At 37.1% G+C, this 18,727-nt stretch overlaps 1 protein-coding gene across 1 annotated transcript in view; it reads right to left on the bottom strand.

Annotated features, from left to right (window-relative positions):
• Dync1i1 (dynein cytoplasmic 1 intermediate chain 1) overlaps positions 1 to 18,727 on the bottom strand; it is a 270,153-nt gene that overhangs the window by 3,476 nt on the left and 247,950 nt on the right. Inside the window, exons 15-16 of the mRNA XM_048340062.1 lie at positions 18,574 to 18,714; positions 14,170 to 14,295 (exon numbers count right to left, since the gene is read on the bottom strand). Coding sequence (XP_048196019.1) covers positions 14,170 to 14,295; positions 18,574 to 18,714 — 267 coding nt within the window. The remainder of the gene's footprint in view (positions 1 to 14,169; positions 14,296 to 18,573; positions 18,715 to 18,727) is intronic.

The following is an 18,727-nucleotide window of genomic DNA, read 5'->3' as shown; positions in this document are numbered from 1 at the left end:
TTCTGATTAGAATGGGCTAGCCAGGAGACTGAGGGCATGACACACTTGAGAGTTTGCTTAGGAGACTCTTAACTCTTAAACTAATCATAAGTAGGAAAAAAAAAAGCTTTGAAGATGGAGACTGGTCTTGGTTCTAGGTAGGAAATATATATATATATATATATATCCAGTGTCAAATCAGCTTGATGAGTCATCAAGGATATACTAGGTACAGTGCTAGAATGAAAGACATGGCATCAACTCATTTTGGAGTATGAGGACTGTGAAATGTAGGTGACATTAATTATGCTTTCATAAGTCAAAATGTATATACAATCTCCTTTGGTGCCATTGGCTCATGCTTGTTAATTCTGGCTACTTGGAAGGCTGAGTACGGAAAGATGGTGGTTTAAGGGAAAGATGCACAGATAAGTTTCTGAGCCTTCTTTCCAAACAATAGCCAGGTACAGTCGTGCATGCCTGTCATCCCAGGCTATATGAGAGACAGAAATGGAGGGTGGGGGGTGGGAATTGTGATGCCAAACCAGCTTAGGCAGAAAAGTCTTCAAGACTCTTTCTTTATAGGAAAATAATTACATTTTTATTGGTGATGAGCAATTTTGATAGTTTAAAAATAATAAGCCATAGGAACAAAATTGCCCATAGTTAAATCAAAAGAGCACTCTATAATAAAGGCCTTGTTCAATATTTTTGAATGAAAGTGGAGCTGGAAATGTTTTGGGCTTCCGATTCATCTGCTGAAGTCACATCAGAGTTCTGGGTGACTCAGATTTTCCTACTGCTTCTTAGAACACCATGCACCCATTGCCAGTCCCCTCCCCTTCATATATAATTATTTTCTAACTTTTTGCTAAACATATAAAGGATTTTAGGGCCCCAGCTCACTCAGGGCTTTGAATCTTGAGATAATAAAATCTTAGCTCTACAAATGACCACCTTTTATAGATATAGTATGACCTTATTTTTACAACCAACGGTCAGAAGGCCCAAGGTGGTTAGTGAGGTAGCAATTTGACCACAAGGAGGAGGGAAAATGAAGCTCAGATTCGGACAGGAGACTCAAGTCCTGCTTTCATCGTTGTTGCTGGCAGTAGCTGAGCACTTAACCTCTCATTGCTCAATTGTAAAATGGGGATGATGACGTCTGACCGTTTATCAACAGAGATGTGGAGAGGATGAGAAAGGTAATCTAAGTGGAGAGGGGCTATGAGCCCAGCATGCTGTACCTGTGTGCTCTTTTACTTTAAATTATCACTCAGGTAAAACACGGCACACATGTCAAACCTGCAGCATTGTTTTGTTTTGTTTTCTGGTTGAATTATTTTTCTTGAGAAGAAGAAGGGGAGAATGCAGTCAAGAATTCAATGTACATCCTACAAAATTAAGAAGGGTAAGGGAAGAGGTATGTAGGGGAGGGATGTGTGAGAATGTCCAAAGGGGTGACACTGATTAAGATGCACTGTATTCATAAACTGCTTTGTTAAATGGCAACTCCTATGTACACCTACTTAAAATAATAAAATAAAAAAATAAATAAATTCATCCTGATTGCTATGAAAATGTTAAGGAACAGGATATCCTGTCTCTAGCAGATAAGAAAGGAAAACACAAGTGCATGCCTGTAATTCCACCTACTTAGGAAATCAAGATTGGGAAGATTTTGAAAAGCAAAGTAAAAGAGTTACTGAGACCCATCTCAACCTACAAGCCTGCCATAGTGGTCCATACTTGTACTCCAAATTGCATGGAAGACAGAGACAGAAAGATCTTCAGCTGAGGTGAACTCTGGACAAAAACATGATATTCTCTCTATGAAATAACTAAAAGCAAAAAAAGGCTTGGGGGCCTAGTTTAAGTGGTAGAGTGCCTGCCTAGCAAACACGTCTCTGGGTTCAAAATCTTGCACAAGCAAAATAAAGACCACTTAATGGTTGTCTATCCACCTAGGGCATCCGGAGCCACACCCTTTCAGAAAAGCCAACAACATGGCAGACAGGTAATGAGCTCTGAATTACCTGCTGAAAGATTCTGAAATTATTTTTACTTTCTAAGATTCTGTGAGAGACAAAGGCCAATTTATTTTTAAGTGGGAAAATTCATGGAAATTGATCATTTGGGCGGCTTGCACCCTCCTCCTAATTCTGAGGCTGTAGATGGTGCAGCTCTTGGTCTTGGCTCCACCCCAGCCCAGCCAAGCCATCAGCCTGACTTCTGAGTGTCATGCTCACTTCTGGGGAGCTGAAGGAGCCACAGATTGCAGAGTAGCTGGGTTTGGAGAACAGAGCCAGGGCTGACTTTTGCAAACTCAGATGGCAGCCGATCATGGTTCCCCATGTACTTGCTGTGTGTCCTTAGGAAAGGTCTCTAATCATCCTCAATTTTGTGAAAGACCTGTTTTCTAGGATGGCTGAAGATTAAAAAACAACAAACAAAATGAACCTAGCATGGGATGCTTGCTTGATACACTATAAATTCTGAAATATAATATTGTTCATTACATTTTCTTCTTAATATTGATTCCCATCTCTGACAATATATTTTTATGATTCTTTCTCTGTTCTTTCCTACCCATTTTCTTCTTTTCTCTTATGTTCATCTGCATTGTTTAGATGTTTATCCTATGTTTTATCACATTTTATTTCTTTAAAAAAATCTCACACATACAATTTCCTTAATTGTCTGTCTATCTTTCTGGAGCTTGGTTCAGAGAAGGCATTTTTTTTTCAAAACACAAAGGAAATTCCACCAGAATTCCTTTCTCTTGTGTGTTAAACATTAAATTTAAAATACAAGTATTCCTTGTGTGTATATGAACATGCCCCCCCGCATATGCATTTTTTCTTAAATAAGACCTCTATGTCCAAATCTAGCTATTTCCTTGTTCTATTACTTTCTGTAGCAGACTGTACATTTTTATATCAAGTTGTAAGACCTGGTAACTGCCAAACATGCCATTATAAAAATCAAGTGACTTATTTTATAAGCAAGGTGAAACACACAAATATCACTTCCGTGTCCTTTTTTATAAACACATGGCTGTTTTTTTAACAGTTCTTAGTGAAATCTCCCTGAATTTTTGCAAATTTTAAGGGTTTATAGTACCTGTAGCTTATTTTAAATAACTACATTATCTACAGTAATTCCTAACAGCCCCATGAAACGGGGGTGGGGGGTTGGTGAGTGTGTGTGTGTGTGTGTGTGCGTGCGGTAAAATATCTGTTTCAGGTACTTCTTAGTTTAAAAGTAGGTTAATTTAAAATGTGTCAGATACCTAAGACATTAGAAAAGTATTCATTAATTTCAGTTTGGTTTCTTAGATACATTAATCATGGCAAATAGATTAAATAAGTAGAAATGTTGGTTTCAAGATAAATATTTGCTGGATGTGTGGTTTGGGCACCTTGATAATCTTTCAATTAAATAGTCATTAAAAATGTTTGTGGGATTCTTAGGCTAACCATTGATTCTGAACAGATACAACAAAAAATCATTTTAGGTATTAGATGCATGTTATACTTTTCTGTTAAAAAGGTATTGTAGAGATCACCTTTCCACTTTAATACACATTATTTCTCAATGCATTTGCAAAAACTGTGGAAGTGTATGCCAGTTTCCACAGAACGACAGCTCAACCTCTCTAAAGCTCTAAAAGCTTTTTTTCTTTTTCAAAGTGCAATTATTAATGGCACCCCAATTCAGGAGATGGTTGACTTACTGGTCTACAAATGTATGCTTGTGTTCAGTGGAAGCCTATATTTTTTAGGACAATTCTCTTTGCCACACACACAGATGCGAGCAAAGTGGGAGGTAATAAGCAATGAAACAGCCGCTGAACGGCCAGGCAGACCCGCTTCACATAAATATAGCTCCACTGTGTTTTACTCTCGGGAGAGTCTAGCATCACTGCTAACAATGGATGAAACCACGGACCAGAATTCCAGGCCAGCACACAGTATACAGAGGGTGTAAATCCACAGCAGTGCTCTACCACAGAAAGATATACTGGGTGGTAACTAAGCCTTTTGAGCATTACAGAGAAGTCAAGAAAGTAGGAGTCACATAGTCTCTGCTCTGACCAGTTAGGAGGCTAAAATTTCTGTAAAATTTAGTAGCATTCTAGTCTATGATCTAGTCTATGATGGTATGCCATTGGCATTGACTTATAAAATCCCACTGAAGGGAATAACCCTTACCTACCTATGAAGCTGCTCAAGCTCCCTCAGCCAAAAGAACTCTTCCCTATATCTTTACGTGGGTGATTGCTTTTTACTGTATGCTTCTTTGCAGCAACACTTTTTACAAAATCCATTACCACTTAGTTAAAATAAGAAATGAAAGTAGGACATAAAAGATGGAGTAAACAGTAACAAATATGAGTGTATGTCAATTCGAAGAAATGTGGAAGAAAATCAATCATTTGTTTTCAATGTTTATCTTAAGAAATTAACATGGAAAATATTTTTATGTTAATGTTCAACATTTTCAGGAATATTTCAAAATTATGAAAATTTTAGCTGTGGAGGAAACAATAATGATAATGAAGAAAGTGCAAATCACAAAGATCTACAGATGTCCTTGTTCACATAAGTACTAAAACCATATCATCTCATTCTTCAGAAATCTTTTAAGTATTAGTGTGTTTTTTTTTCTTCTTACTTGAGCAATCCATGCCTTCGTCCAAAAGATGAGGGGGAAAAAAGCAGAAAGTAATGGCTGATAGCAGTGATGGAAAATTAACTTTCTAAACTTCAATTCCCTCTTTTTCCATAACACAAAAGATCAAGAAAATGGTAGGCGAAAGCAAAAGCATGTACGTCTCAAGCTAATGTTTCATATTAGCTGACGAACCATACAGTCCTTCTTTTCCTGATATTATGGACTAGAGGTTTTCTTATAAATTCCTAGCAACCGCTGCATCTAAGCAGTTTTGACAAAAAGAAGACTTATTGCTAAATACCTTAAAAACATTTTACCAAGGTAATAATAGAAATGTCACTCCCTCCTACTGAATGTTTGGGCATAAAAGAGGTATTTTTATAATGCAGTCCACGATTTACCATATCTATAGTGTTCAAAACAAGCACAATAGAAAGGAAGGATTTTTTTTTTCCCAGTGGTTTGACAACTGTCTGAATCAACCGTTAGGTTTTTATTGCACTAGTGGCCAATTGCTCACTTTAAAAGCACAGGAGGGGAGGGAGACTGAGATAAAGATTGGAGAGGAAGTATTCTTTTCTAGATATGTTTTTCTGTGCAAAGATACTTACATGATTTTATTCCCATCTATCAGACTAACCAGCTTGGGGGCTACATCCTAAATGCTTTGCATAATTATGCTTTTGCTTAATTTTCAGGTAGCACATTCATTCTTCTGTCAAATATTTATTGAATACTTACTATATGCCAAGCACTATGTTAAACAGCCAGTACTAACAGAAAATTGTCAAGGATCTACTTTCTTTTTATGTATTTGGCACTTCAGAGGTCAGAACGATTCTACGGATAAATGTGGTAGCCAAAGGAGGTTGCCAGCTTGAATTATTTTTGTAAGTCAAAAGGGCAGCTAGTCTTCATCACACTAGGTGTTTGATTTCTATCTAAAAGAACATTTGTTAAGATCAATACAAATAAAAAATTTCATCTAACTATCAGAAAAAAATGTCTGGTTACGAGAAAAAAAATTAGGAATGAGCCACTCTTCAATTTTATGTACCTATTAGCTGAAAGGTAAAAATACATTTTTTTCTACAATAGTAAAAGCTTTGATATTTTAAAATAGTAAGTAGTTACTGTTCTTAAGTTTTAAAAGATGTGCTGATAGCTGACAGTATCAAAATTTTTTGTAAGCTTTCCTTGAAAGTGAAATAGAATGATTCATTTACTTCCTTACTTTGCAGTCTAACCTCCATGACATATATTTACCCATAAAGTAGATTTTCAATTTCATATTATATTTTAGATATGCTGACAGAAGCACATATTTTCTCATGTAAGAAACGAATTCCTATCTCTTGCACTAGAGCCCAATGTTAATATAGATTCACAGATGATTGGAGCAACTTTACACCGGCTGTCTACGATTTGAGGCTACAGCTCTAAGCATCAATTTTTTCAAGATAAAATTTGGCAGTCTGGAAATTCTAAAACTAAATACGATTTTGTCAGCTTTAAGAAAATTAACACTATAATTAACAATTGCTTCCGGATCTAAACTGCTATTGAAGATGACAGTTTGAAACCACAAAGAATCATATAAAGATGATTCATTATACAAACTGGTTCTTGTTTCAGAAAGTTTCTATTCCTAGATAATGTATCAAAGAAATGAAAATATATGTACTCCATTGAGTATTGCAAATTATTATACACACATTAATTTGGTTTTTATAAAATTAGATGGTAGGGCTTTTTTGCATTTTATCAAGCACTTTGTGATACATGAAAGACAAATATTTTTTGTATCAGTTCAGAAAAAAATTTCTTGAAAAAATATTAATATGATCAGTCATTTTCATAAATTTATGCTACCTGAATAACCATATTATTTATATAATAATTAGTCTAGCCATGTTTTTTACCACATATAATTATCAGAATGAAGTCATTGCTTCTACCTTCACTATCAAATGAGTAATTATAACATTAATTGGAATTAATAGCACCCTTTCCTTTTCTTTTTTAAATTAAGTACTTTTCTCAGAAAATAAAGCAAGTGTACCCTAAAATTACAATTACACATTTTACTCACATAGGTTTTCAAATACATGTAATTTATTATGATAAAAAAGTGAATTAATATATTATCTCAAGATGGTTGCTTTCTACAATTATGTTTATGAAATTTCCCATACAATCATGCTTTTGTGCTCTTTCACTTAACTTCATATTATTGTGGTCATAATACTAAAAGTTCAGGCAAAAATCTGAAAACCTTTGCAGATCCCCAACTTTTGTTTCTGTTATGAAACATCTAGATATTACTGATGGTGCTATGTATTTGGATTTTTCAGCTTTGACCTGAATATTAGGCATCATGGAAAAAAATTCAAGACTGATTTTTCTCTTCCAAAGAGGGAGAACCAAAGAAATGTTTAGCACCAGCTAAAGAAACTGATGGTTTCCCTAGTGAACAATAAGCTAGGACTTGCAAAGGCCTTTAAGAAGCTAGCAAGTTTCAGCTATACTCCTGTAATGAGAAACACCAGTGTTTGCAATGGTTCTAATGTTGCTAGGCAGAGACCAGCTCTGCCTCTTTTTCTGGGTGCTGCCAAAGCAGAATTAGGCATCCAGTTCATCTTGAGCAGGGGACAAAAGCCTGCAGAAAATGCAGTAATCAAACTGGCTGACCATGCAGTCTTTTTTTTATTAAGGGACTATCATCTGAATGAATCCCCAAATCTTAGTTTAACTTGGCACTTTGTGATCTACATACCCTCTTCTTAAGGACAAGAGTTGAGCTTCTTAGGAGAATAGATACAGCTCTATCCTACAGGAAACTGTGAGGTTGTTCCATGAAGCAGACAGTGCTACTTAACTGCCATGTCTTTAAAATCCATAAATATATTTATTTCATGTCACTCAACCCCTTTTTAACTTCCAGCACTTCCGGTTTACCAGATGCCCCCACACAGACCTGCTCTTTATAATAAAGCACAAGCAAAAGGCTCCTGGAATGTCTTTTATTCTTACTCTGGCTGGCTGTGAAATCGTGGGAGGTATTTTCAAAAATTAGTTTTTATACATAACACCTTGACCATCATTCTAATGTATATTACCTAAGTCATTTTTCCTGTTGGAATGCCAAATAGAATTTTGAGACTAATTTCTCATTTCAGATTTAAAATGTATTCAATTGGACATTTAAATTTTCCCTTTACTCTTTTAGCGATAATATTTCATCTCCCATATTCACCTGCATTTTCTTTTTCAAGGCATTTCAAAAGCTTAACAAATGTCAAATGATTTTTATTGATTAAAATTTGCAAAGAAAGGACGGCTATTCTTTTGGTCCACAAAAATAAGGCATTTGTAATGCTACTAAAGAAAAAGGTTTATTTCTTCCCGTTCATGTACATTTGACTTGATAATTAGTCAATGGAATACTAAACAATCAAGCCGAGGGGATAAGGTTTATCCATCCTGCAAATCAGTCTGTACATGATTTTATTTTGCAAATCCTACTTTAAGCTGTAAAAAAGTTTTGGAATTTTATCATTTTACTAGTGGAAAAAGATAATCAGGGATTTGAAAGCCAGGTGTATTTATCTCAATGGAAGACAAAATCTTTCCTAGAAGAGGTTAATGGAAAAAGAAATAATAGGAGGTGGAAGATAAACTGTTTCCTTCAAAACTGGGCCTGCAAACAGCATTCTAACTAATTCAGATAAGCAGAAACATAGTTGTTAGGGGGATATTTATGACAGCTGCATCCAAGTGACAGCACGGAGGCAATGACAATGGCAGCGGGCTTTCTATAAAACACATCCGCGAGAAAGACAGGTAGATAGGCTGACTATCAATCATCAGGACATGCGAATAATTCTATGCACTGGCCCATGTGCCGTTAAAATCAGCTCCATATACACACAGAAGCTTGCTGTGTAGGAAAGAGCTACAGCTCTCAGGAATTTTTATTTTTCATTATTTAATGTTTGTGTTGTTCACACATTTTGAAAAAAAAAGTCCAGCATTGATGAAAAGTTCTCTACAAGTATATCCTAATACACTCAGATTAGACTGTACTTCAACATTTTTGAGTTCTATTTGGAGTTAATTTATGACTTGTTATCATAGCTGTGTTTCAGTCAATTGAATGAGATCTTACAGCCCTAAAAGAGATTTGCCTCCAGTAGTTTGAAATTTTCTCAAAAATGATTCAAGGCCTTGGTTTATCTTTAATTTTCAAACTCATAATATTTTTTAATGATGTATGTAATCACTGTCTATGTAAGACACTTTTGAAAGCACAAATAAATAGACATTGTAGCCAAATAATAAAAAGTGTCTCTTCTGTCTTTCCTCAGATTTCCTTAACTTCCATTTATGCTAATGGATGTTAAACACCTGTTCTGCAAAGAAAATAGACCTCTATCTGTGAAAATAAGTGTGTACAGTGTATTTTCCCAATACAATGTTGAAATAGAATAAGCAAAAATGTGTGCTCTATAAACACAGCATCATGTGGCCAACCTGAAAACATGGGTGTTTTATATTTTAACTCATGACTCATAGGCCTGGAGATATTACTCATACTTTGGCTACTGAGATGCAACAAAAAGAAAAAAGGGGGTGGGGGAGGAGAAGGGATAGAAAAACTCCATCTGGAGACTTCAGTGAGCACATACACAACTCCCTGTTTACCCTGTCAGAAGTTTATAACAAATTGCATCAGGAAATCTGGATTCAAGCCACTGCTCCTTGCCATCATCTTGAAAGTCAGGAAGATAATTGCACATAATAGAGAAAGACATGATCAGGGAACACTGTACTGGGAATCCCTGTAGCAGCTGTAGCCTCAGCTGGGACAGGAGGTGAGCCAGACAATCATTAGTTGACTGGTGACACCAGAGTCTGTCTCTGAAGTGCCCTCTCGTTCAGTGCCAGTGCTCACAGGAAGGTAGGTCCTCCTAGACTTGGATGGAAATATCTCCATCAGGGGTCACAGAAGTCTTCCTTATCAGGGAGTTCTTGATAATGATAGGACAGAAGAAGGCTGTTCCATTCTCCCCCCTCTGAAGTAGCAAGCATCACTGAGAACTTTTCCAGAAGTTATATTTTACTTAAAAAATGCTAATGTAAGATGGACTATGGTGCCTCATATCTATAATTCTAGCTACTCAGAAGGCTGAGATCTGAGGATTGAGTTCAAATCCAGCCCAAGCAGGAAAGTCTGTGAGAATCTAATCTCCGATTAACTAGCAAAAAGCTGGAAATGGAGCTGTGGTTCAAACAATATGGCACCATCCTTAAGCAGAAAGGTTAAGGGACAGCACTCAGGCCCTAAGTTCAAACCACAGAACTCTCCTCCTCTGTCCCAACATGATGTGATCAAAACAAGATAGTGGCAAGCTAAATTAGAAATTCCAATTTGGCTTCAGCTGTACCTTTATGCACCCGATTATGAGTATGATACAGAATCATTTCTTTTTGCATTCAAAAACTATTGAAAACTCTTTAAATCATTTTAAGAACTAGACTATAAGGGCTGGGGACCTAGTTCAGATGGTAGAGCATTTGACTAGTAACTATGCATCCTTGGATTCATTCCCTGGTAAAATGTGCACACACGCACACAATGAGAAAATTACACAATATGCATTATATTTAACCACATTTCTAGAGATTTCTCCTTCTTAGGGATGTTGGTGAGGGTCAAAGTGTTTTATTTCTATTTTCCTCATGGTCATTATTTTTGTGGACAGACTGCCTACATAATGTGCAGGGTGAAGTGAAAATGAAAATGTGGAGTTCCTTGTTTTTGAAAACATTTTGACGAGGGTAGGATGATAATAATAAAGCTAAGGACTCCCTAAACACAAGGCCCTAAGCAATGGCACAGGTTTCAACATCGTGAGGCCAATTTCACTTTGTAGAACAGGACCTCGACACAACATAGCTCCCATCTACTCCTTGCCTCCCAGCCTCATGGAGATTTCAGCCAAATCCGCAGCAAGAAGATGAATGGGAGTTGTTATCAGTGAGATGGACTGCTCAAGATACTGAGGTCCCAAGGAAAGCAGATCAAGAATGTGCATGCTAAAAACTACCTTACTCTCTCATATACATTGCATTCGAGGAGTTATCCAGAAGTGTTTCATCTTCTTTCTAGAGGACTCCACAAAGCAAGCCTTTCCTTTCAAAGATCAGTAGGACCCTGATGAGGAATTCCATTTTAATGGGGACCAGGGGACCAATTCTGTGTACTGATAATGCTAGCACAGTCTACTGACAATTTGGTCCTCCATGCCATTTTTCTCTTCCTTTGTATTGTTTTCCTTTTAATTTGTTTACCGTCTCAGCCTCCTTTCCCTCTCACCAGCCACGCAACAGCCTTAGATTTGACCTCTGTTTCTCATTGGGCCAGTTCAGCACCAAGACACTGCACATGGCCTTCTGCATGTGAGGTGATTCAGGTGGTTGGGAAGGGTCTGTTTAGATGGTGCACTTTTCTTCTGAGTACAACTATGATGTGTTGGTTCTAAGCTGCTAAATGATACAGTGGTAATTACAGTAATGGTAGCCTTTGACCATGAAAGGATCTACCAGCTCTCAGCAGGGAGCAGAGCTAAGCCTCCACTGCAGGAAGTCAGCTTTCCTGTAGTACACGGTGTCTTGACAGCCCTGGTTCTCAGAGATTTCGAATCAGGCACAAAGGTGAGCAAGAAGAAACAGAAATAACTGTTTTCTTAGTGGAGGATGGGGGAAACTATAGTTGAGACTAAATGACTTTGTTAAGTATGGATTTTTCTGAGCTATATACATCGCTTTGTGTATGATCCACAATACAGAAAGAATTGTTCAAGTGTCTAAGCCTATCCTGATTCTTGGTCATTCAGAGAAGGGCTAGAAGATTGTAATATTACCTACACTCAATAAAATAGTATATCCTTTTCCCCCTTGTCCTGGTAGTGAATTTGTAGGGATAAACAACCTTACAAATTGTTTGGTCTATTATATGTCACAGAAATTTTTCTATAGCCTGTCTAGACTCCAGACAATAGACGAGACTGGGCTATAGTTGCAAACATTTCTATAGTCTGTAATATCACTTAGAAAAGCAAGGGCAATAATACAAAAATGAAAACCAGCCTGGGCCTCCAGTACGATAGTAGAAATATGAGTATAACAACACTTTACAATTTAGAAATGATGATAGCACCCTAGAAAGAAGTTTTAGCAGCCACATACCAGCCAAGGCTACTTTTGTAAAATCATATATACTCCCCAGATATGTCATATTCAAGTAATTCTACCCATAAGCTATAAACCACTTTATTACAGAAAATTCTGTACATTTTTATGCTGTATTTTCTTATTGGATAGAGATGATGTATGGGAACATCTATCTAGTTAGCTGTATATTTAATATTTAAGTCAACATGAAGATTTTATAGGTTTTTGAAAAGAATAAAGCAGATTGTTAAACTGTTCTATTTTTTTAGCCCTCATGAGATACTCAGACACATAAAACAACTAACATTTTATAAAAGCTTAATAGTGTTAAATATGTATGTACGTATAGATATAAACACACACACACACACACACACACATAAGAAAAGTGGAGGAAGAAAGAGTTTTAGGGGCTGGGGATATGGCCTAGTGGCAAGAGTGCTTGCCTTGTATACATGAAGCCCTGGGTTCAATTCCTCAGCACCACATATATAGAAAAGGCCAGAAGTGGTGCTGTGGCTCAAGTGGTAGAGTGCTAGCCTTGAGTAAAAGGAAGCCAGGGACAGTGCTCAGGCCCTGAGTTCAAGCCCCAGGACTGGCAAAAAAAAAAAAAGAGTTTTAAAAAATTTCCTGTTTTCTGCTATTTCATTTCTGAGTATGTCTTCACACTTATTTTTCCCACAATTATACTTGTTATAAATAAAGGAAATGAATTTATTGCCCAATGTATGTAAAGGTAACCCCACTGTATATCACCTCTAAAATCTCTAAGGTAAATTAGAAAAAATAAATAAATAAATAAATGAAAGAGAAAAACAGGAAAGGACAAGAGACACACTGCATTCTTCTTGTTCTCTGTTTTATATTTTAGGAAATGATTCAATGAAATGTATTTGTTGTGATATTGTACAGTGTTTTTTATGTTGATGAAGTTCAAAAAGAAGTCCCATTAAATATCAAGAAAATATTGCTATAAAACTCTATTGGCAGTATTTCTGACTAAAAAGAAATTCTCTTTCCCAGACTCCAAATTATGTCAGTCGTCATCAGACCATTTGCAACTTCATCATGGACAGTCCTTTTCATTACTGTATGACTTTGCTTGTGGCATCAAGAAGAGCCAAATAGGAAAGTGCTTTTGAACATAGAGACTCTTCTGAACAGAAGTGTGTGATCTGCTAGGCTTGTTCAGGACATATTCACAGGCCCAGGATACTGGGGAGACAAATGAGCTATATTTTCACTCTAGAATGCAAATATTACATTCCAATTTTGCAAAAATAACTTCACACAACACTCTCATTTTGTTCTTCTTGAAAATTCAGTCTTTCCTTTGTAAGGATAAAAATCCTCTAACTTCACCAAGACCAGGCTTTGTCAATGCCTCCTTGTAGAGTAAACATCAACAGATAAGCTTAAGAACTATGGACTGGTAATTTAATGTTCAGTAAATACAGAATACAATTTCAAGATTTTCCCGAAAGAAAAAAAAACCACGTAATTTCCCTTTGATATATGCCATGATATTCGCCTAACGCATACCAGAAGTATACATCTCATTTTTAATAACTTTGAGCCCCACAAAACAGTATGAAATTCGGATTAATCACAGCATTCTCAATCAGCTATACTTCCATGCAAGAGACATTGTATACATTTTAGTTGAGCTTATCAACTGAAACTTGGCTTCTCAAGTCAACAGATTTCAAGTTCAATGTGAGCATGATGAATTTGGCAAGCTTTTCATTCTCTTGCCAGCGGTGGGTGCTCCTACCAACGCTCTACCACACGAAGCTGGGAATTCAACTCTAGATGGAGTGTACATCATGAACTCAAGTGTCCTGTGCATGGAGACACAGACCAAATCACTCCCTAAGGAGGTCTCTCCACACTCCCTCTGAACTCGGTAGGAACTTGCAAATACACACAAGACCGTTCTTGTGGCCCTAAAGCTTTTGTCAACAATTTCACTAGGTCTTTAAAAGTAGGGCTGGGGATATGGCCTAGTGGCAAGAGTGCTTGCCTCGTATACATGAGGCCCTGGGTTCAATTCCCCAGCACCACATATACAGAAAATGGCCAGAAGTGGCGCTGTGGCTCAAGTGGCAGTGCTAGCCTTGAGCAAAAAGAAGCCAGGGACAGTGCTCAGGCCCTGAGTCCAAGCCCCAGGACTGGCCAAAAAAACAAACAAACAAACAAACAAAAAAAAGTAGATAGGCAAGTAATCCCTCTCCCAACAAAAAGGCGAACACCTTCCAACCCCAAACAAACACGTACCTCTCCTACGTCGTAGATCCAAATGCGGCCTTCTGAGTCTCCCACAGCAACCTCTTTGCCAGCTTGAGCCCAGCGCACACGGTTTAGGGCCGATGCCCCCTCAATGGACACACTTGCTGTTGGAACCTGCCAAAGAGGTACACACACACACACACACACACACACACACACACACACACAATGAGAATTTAAATACGTGAATCTACAATGATACATTTAACTGCATGAGTCACCACTGCCTTTATGTGCCCGAAGTAAAGTAGTATATACTCCTTGAACTGGGGTAGAAAGGACTCATTGTTCCCAAATCATATGCTTCACTGAATTAAGGGGTAGAGAGGGGAGACATTTTAACAACAAGAGAAGAAGGAGAAGGAGGAGAAGGAGAAGGAAAAGAAGGGTTTCTAAAGTGATATATGCAGTTTTAGAAATATTTCTGAAGCTTATTCTGGGTGTGCATTCAACATATAAAAGCAGCAGCTAAACATGATGCTTCAGTATCCAGTCAGGGGTTAGAGATGAATGAGGAGAGAGATTCAGGATTTATCTACATGGAGGGTCTATGAAAGGCCCAAAGGTATACAACAGAATAAAAATTATATTAATGTGAGTGTTCATGGAAAAGGAAACATGTATTGATCCTCAAAAACTTCCCAGAGAGAGATACTAAGAAGAAAAGGAAGAATGCAGATGATGAAACTATCTCCCCTGTTCTCTTCTCTTTCCCTTCCCCCTGCCAGTACCGATATGAGAGAAGTAATTCTGTAAAACGTCGCTCTCCATGGGATGATGTCCTCTTAAGACCTAGCTAACTCCTTGTGGAAAACAACATGTTTCCTTTAGCAAACTCTGGAAGTCAGAATACACTGAACATTATGAAAAACATTTTTTAAGTGAATGGAAGGTGCAGAAATGGAACTTCCAGTGTGTGTGTGTGTGTGTGTGTGTGTGTGTGTGTGTGTGTGTGTGTGTGTGTGTTTAAACAACAAACAACAAATTTGGAAAAAAGAAATGCTTGTCTTCAAAGTTAGAAGTTTGTAACTGATGTAAAGGCCAGCTCTCTTGAACCTTCTTCAATATCATTGACTAGGAAATGACGCATGCCATTAAGAAAAAGAAAATGGTAAATGCTAAAACAAAATTTTATTTAAAAACAAATAGTGAAGAGAAGGTGACAGAGAGCATCTCCTGCCAGTGTGAGACCTTAGTAAACAAGTCTCACTGAGAGGGAAACATGTGGCACACTGACTGGGCACCTCCGGCATTCTTAGTCACAGAATTGAAACCATCTGTTTATATGAAATTATCGCCCCAATACCTATCTTTTAAATAGCAGTAAAACCTCCATCCTATGTAAGAATCTATGTTTCAAATTAATCTTGAAATCAATAAAAATGCTATTTGCCTGCTTAAATCACTGCATGCCAATTGTGAGCAAACATGTAAAATGCAAGTCCCTGGTTTCTTTCTTTCTTTATTTTAAATATATGGCTTCTCCATTAAAGGTACCTGCTGTTCAAAAGAGAGTCTGAATTTTTAAGCAAACCTTGCAAGGGATAAAAACAATATGAAATTAGATACAGCATAATTCTGTCAGAATTCTTTATTATGAGTGTTCTATCCAGAAAACACGACTCAGCTAGAGAAGCCTCAGAGTTGATTTTTAATACTGTAATTTAGAAGGCTAATTTTATGCAGTATCAGCTTCTATCTTGAATAATCTCAAAAACTCATTAAAATGTTTAACATGAGCATGGCAAAAAATTAATCACTCAAGATTTGACCTTGTGATACAGTTAAAATAATGCCTAATAAATTTTAAGAATTTTTTCATTTGGAATATAAGCAACATAACAAACTGAGGTAGTTTTCAACATTTAAATTTTTAAAATATTTTCTATTACAAATGGCAAAAAGTAGCTTATCATGCTTATAGTATATGGTAAAAACTTAATGAATGCATGAAGGAAGTTCATATATTTTTAGTCATTTTGAGTGGTAAGGGCCTTCAAAAATTGATGAAAACATAACATAAAAATAAGCTACATTCGTGTGTCATATTTGATTTCACAAATGTTTTCATATTTACTATGGCTCAGTCAATTTTAACTGCAAATGCAAGACATATATATCATAATACTAAGCAGTAGAAATCAGTAATGGGGAAGGAGGCAAACTACCCTTCCACGGGAATAGCTGGTGTAAGTTGGTTTCAAAGTCTGATATTTTAAACAACAATAAATAACAGCAACGAGACACATTGCTGCCGTGAGAATTCTTCCTTCTCTCCCTTCCTCCCTTCCTTCCTTCCTTCCTTCCTTCCTTCCTTCCTTCCTTCCTTCCTTCCTTCCTGCTTTCCTTCCTTCCTTCCTTCCTTCCTTCCTTCCTTCCTTCCTTCCTTCCTTCATTCCTTCCTCCTTTTCTTTCCAATTCTATTTCCTAAACAGAAATACACTTGAAAAATCTTGTTCAACTTGCTAGGAGGTAAAAATGATTTGAGGATTCTAAAAAAAAAAGGTTGAGTTCATTGCTGCATTTGAGTCAGACTCAGTATATTGTTACTTTTACCATGAATGCAGAACTATGTTTTCCACAAATGAAACCATTTGCATGACTTGTAATGATTTTTCCAAGTGTTTAGTTGTAAAATTCTATGTACTTGTCTCTTGATACCTATGGAGAAAGAAGGGGGAAATGTTCCAAAAATTTGAAACATGTCCTTTTCCCTAAACATTATTTAAAATTAACTTTTTGAGCAGTTGCATAGACTTATCCTGGAGTTCGTAGAATCCCCAGGTCTCTTCACAGCCTTGTGACTAGAAATCACCTCAGCTCAGCTGATGCCTGATACAGTCTTTCAAGTCAATCTGGAAAGCATTTTTTTGGGGTGTGTGTGTGTGGTGTTGTTCCTTTAAGTGAGTTTCTTCTAGCAAATGGAAGCAATGTGATTTTAATCAATGGTGATGAAAAGACTTTGGGAAACCATTACAATGTAAGGTAATAACATCTTTCTATTAAAAGCAATAATGTAATAAACATTTCAACATCCCCGAATGACAGGCAGTTCTCATACCCTAACCTTTTGATTATTTACAAAGATGCTTCATATAGTGTTGGGAAGTAAAGAGGAAAAAAAAAATAGCCTTCCGTGGAAACACTTTTTCAAGGTGGTTTTTTGGTAGTGGTTATAGGTGGATATCCCCTTGAAGATACGGTGAATGGATAACACCACCTGAAGAAAACCCCCACAGAAATACCAGGAGAGCTTGCTCCTCCTTCATCTCTTCCAGCTGTAGGCTTCCTAATTAAAAAGGCTGTGCTGTTTCCTGCTCAAAAACACTTCAAAAGCCCTCTACTCCACATGAAGTTTGCAGCTATGGGTCCTCTTACCTGCCCATTCCTATGTATGGAAACCTTTACTGAATCAGAAATCCGGAAATGTTGTAGCGGGCCATTTCAGTTTATAAAACTGAAAGACATTGGATATTCCTATCAAATGCCCCCCCCCCAAAAAAAACTCTCGTAAAAACCTTTGTAACTAAATTAGCACCTCAATAATTTTGGGTCACTGAAAAAAGAAACAATACACATGGCATAAAAATTTAGCATGCATGGCATGCCTTAAAGCAATATTTTTTTTATTAACTACTGCTTTTTTTTTTTAAAAAAAGCTATTTTCACTTTGAAGGACTGTAAATGTGACATATTAAAACCTCACTTTGTGAAAAAAGAAACTACTGAGTGCGATCATTGTGTTCCAAGTCAGGCACTCTTAGAAAAGCCTGCATTTGAGTTCAATGTCTTAGAGGAAGAATCTATACCTTGGTAAAAAAAAAAAAAAAAATCAGGATCTAAACAGAATAGTCGACAGAAAACTCTTTTGTGGATTGAAAACTGAAATTGTACCCACAGCACACACCGACGAAATAACCTCACCTAAAAGAGAAAAACCAGGGTCCGCCAGAGCTGACTTTTCCAAATGTTTGCCAGTTCAGTTATTTCAACAGCACTCTGAAAAATGCCTGTGTCCTTCCGGGAAGGGAAAGATATGAGCACATCGGGTTTTTTGTTGTTATTGTTTTGTGTGTGGGTTTTTTTTTTTTTTTTTTGCTGTGTGTGTGGGAAAAGCATTAATAATTGTCCATGACTTGCTACCGTTTAGGGATTAAGTGAAATTAAGTGACTTGGAGGCAATGCAGCTGCCAATCCCCTTCTTGGTTGACAAGAATGGGGGTTCTGCAAACCCGGTGCAATGCGAGGGTCTGTCCAAATAATAATAATAATAATAATAATAATAATAATAATAATAGTAGTAGTAGTAATAATAATAAAGAAGGGTTCCTTTCGGAGGAAAGAGGTTCTCCCTCCCTGCCCTCACCCGGCGCCTGCTGCTGCTGCGCTCACCTCCGTGTCATTGTTGAGGTTCCAGAGGTCCAAGCGCCCCATCCCGTCCACGCAGGCAAAGAGCGCGGGATGCACGGGGGACCACATGACATCGTACACATAGTCGGCATTGTCTTCAAAGGAGTAGAGCGGCTTGTTGTGCTGTAAAGCAGAG

Source organism: Perognathus longimembris, chromosome 2, assembly GCF_023159225.1.
Source record: "Perognathus longimembris pacificus isolate PPM17 chromosome 2, ASM2315922v1, whole genome shotgun sequence".
NCBI lineage: Eukaryota > Metazoa > Chordata > Mammalia > Rodentia > Heteromyidae > Perognathus > Perognathus longimembris.
This window is presented reverse-complemented; position numbering and strand designations above follow the sequence as displayed.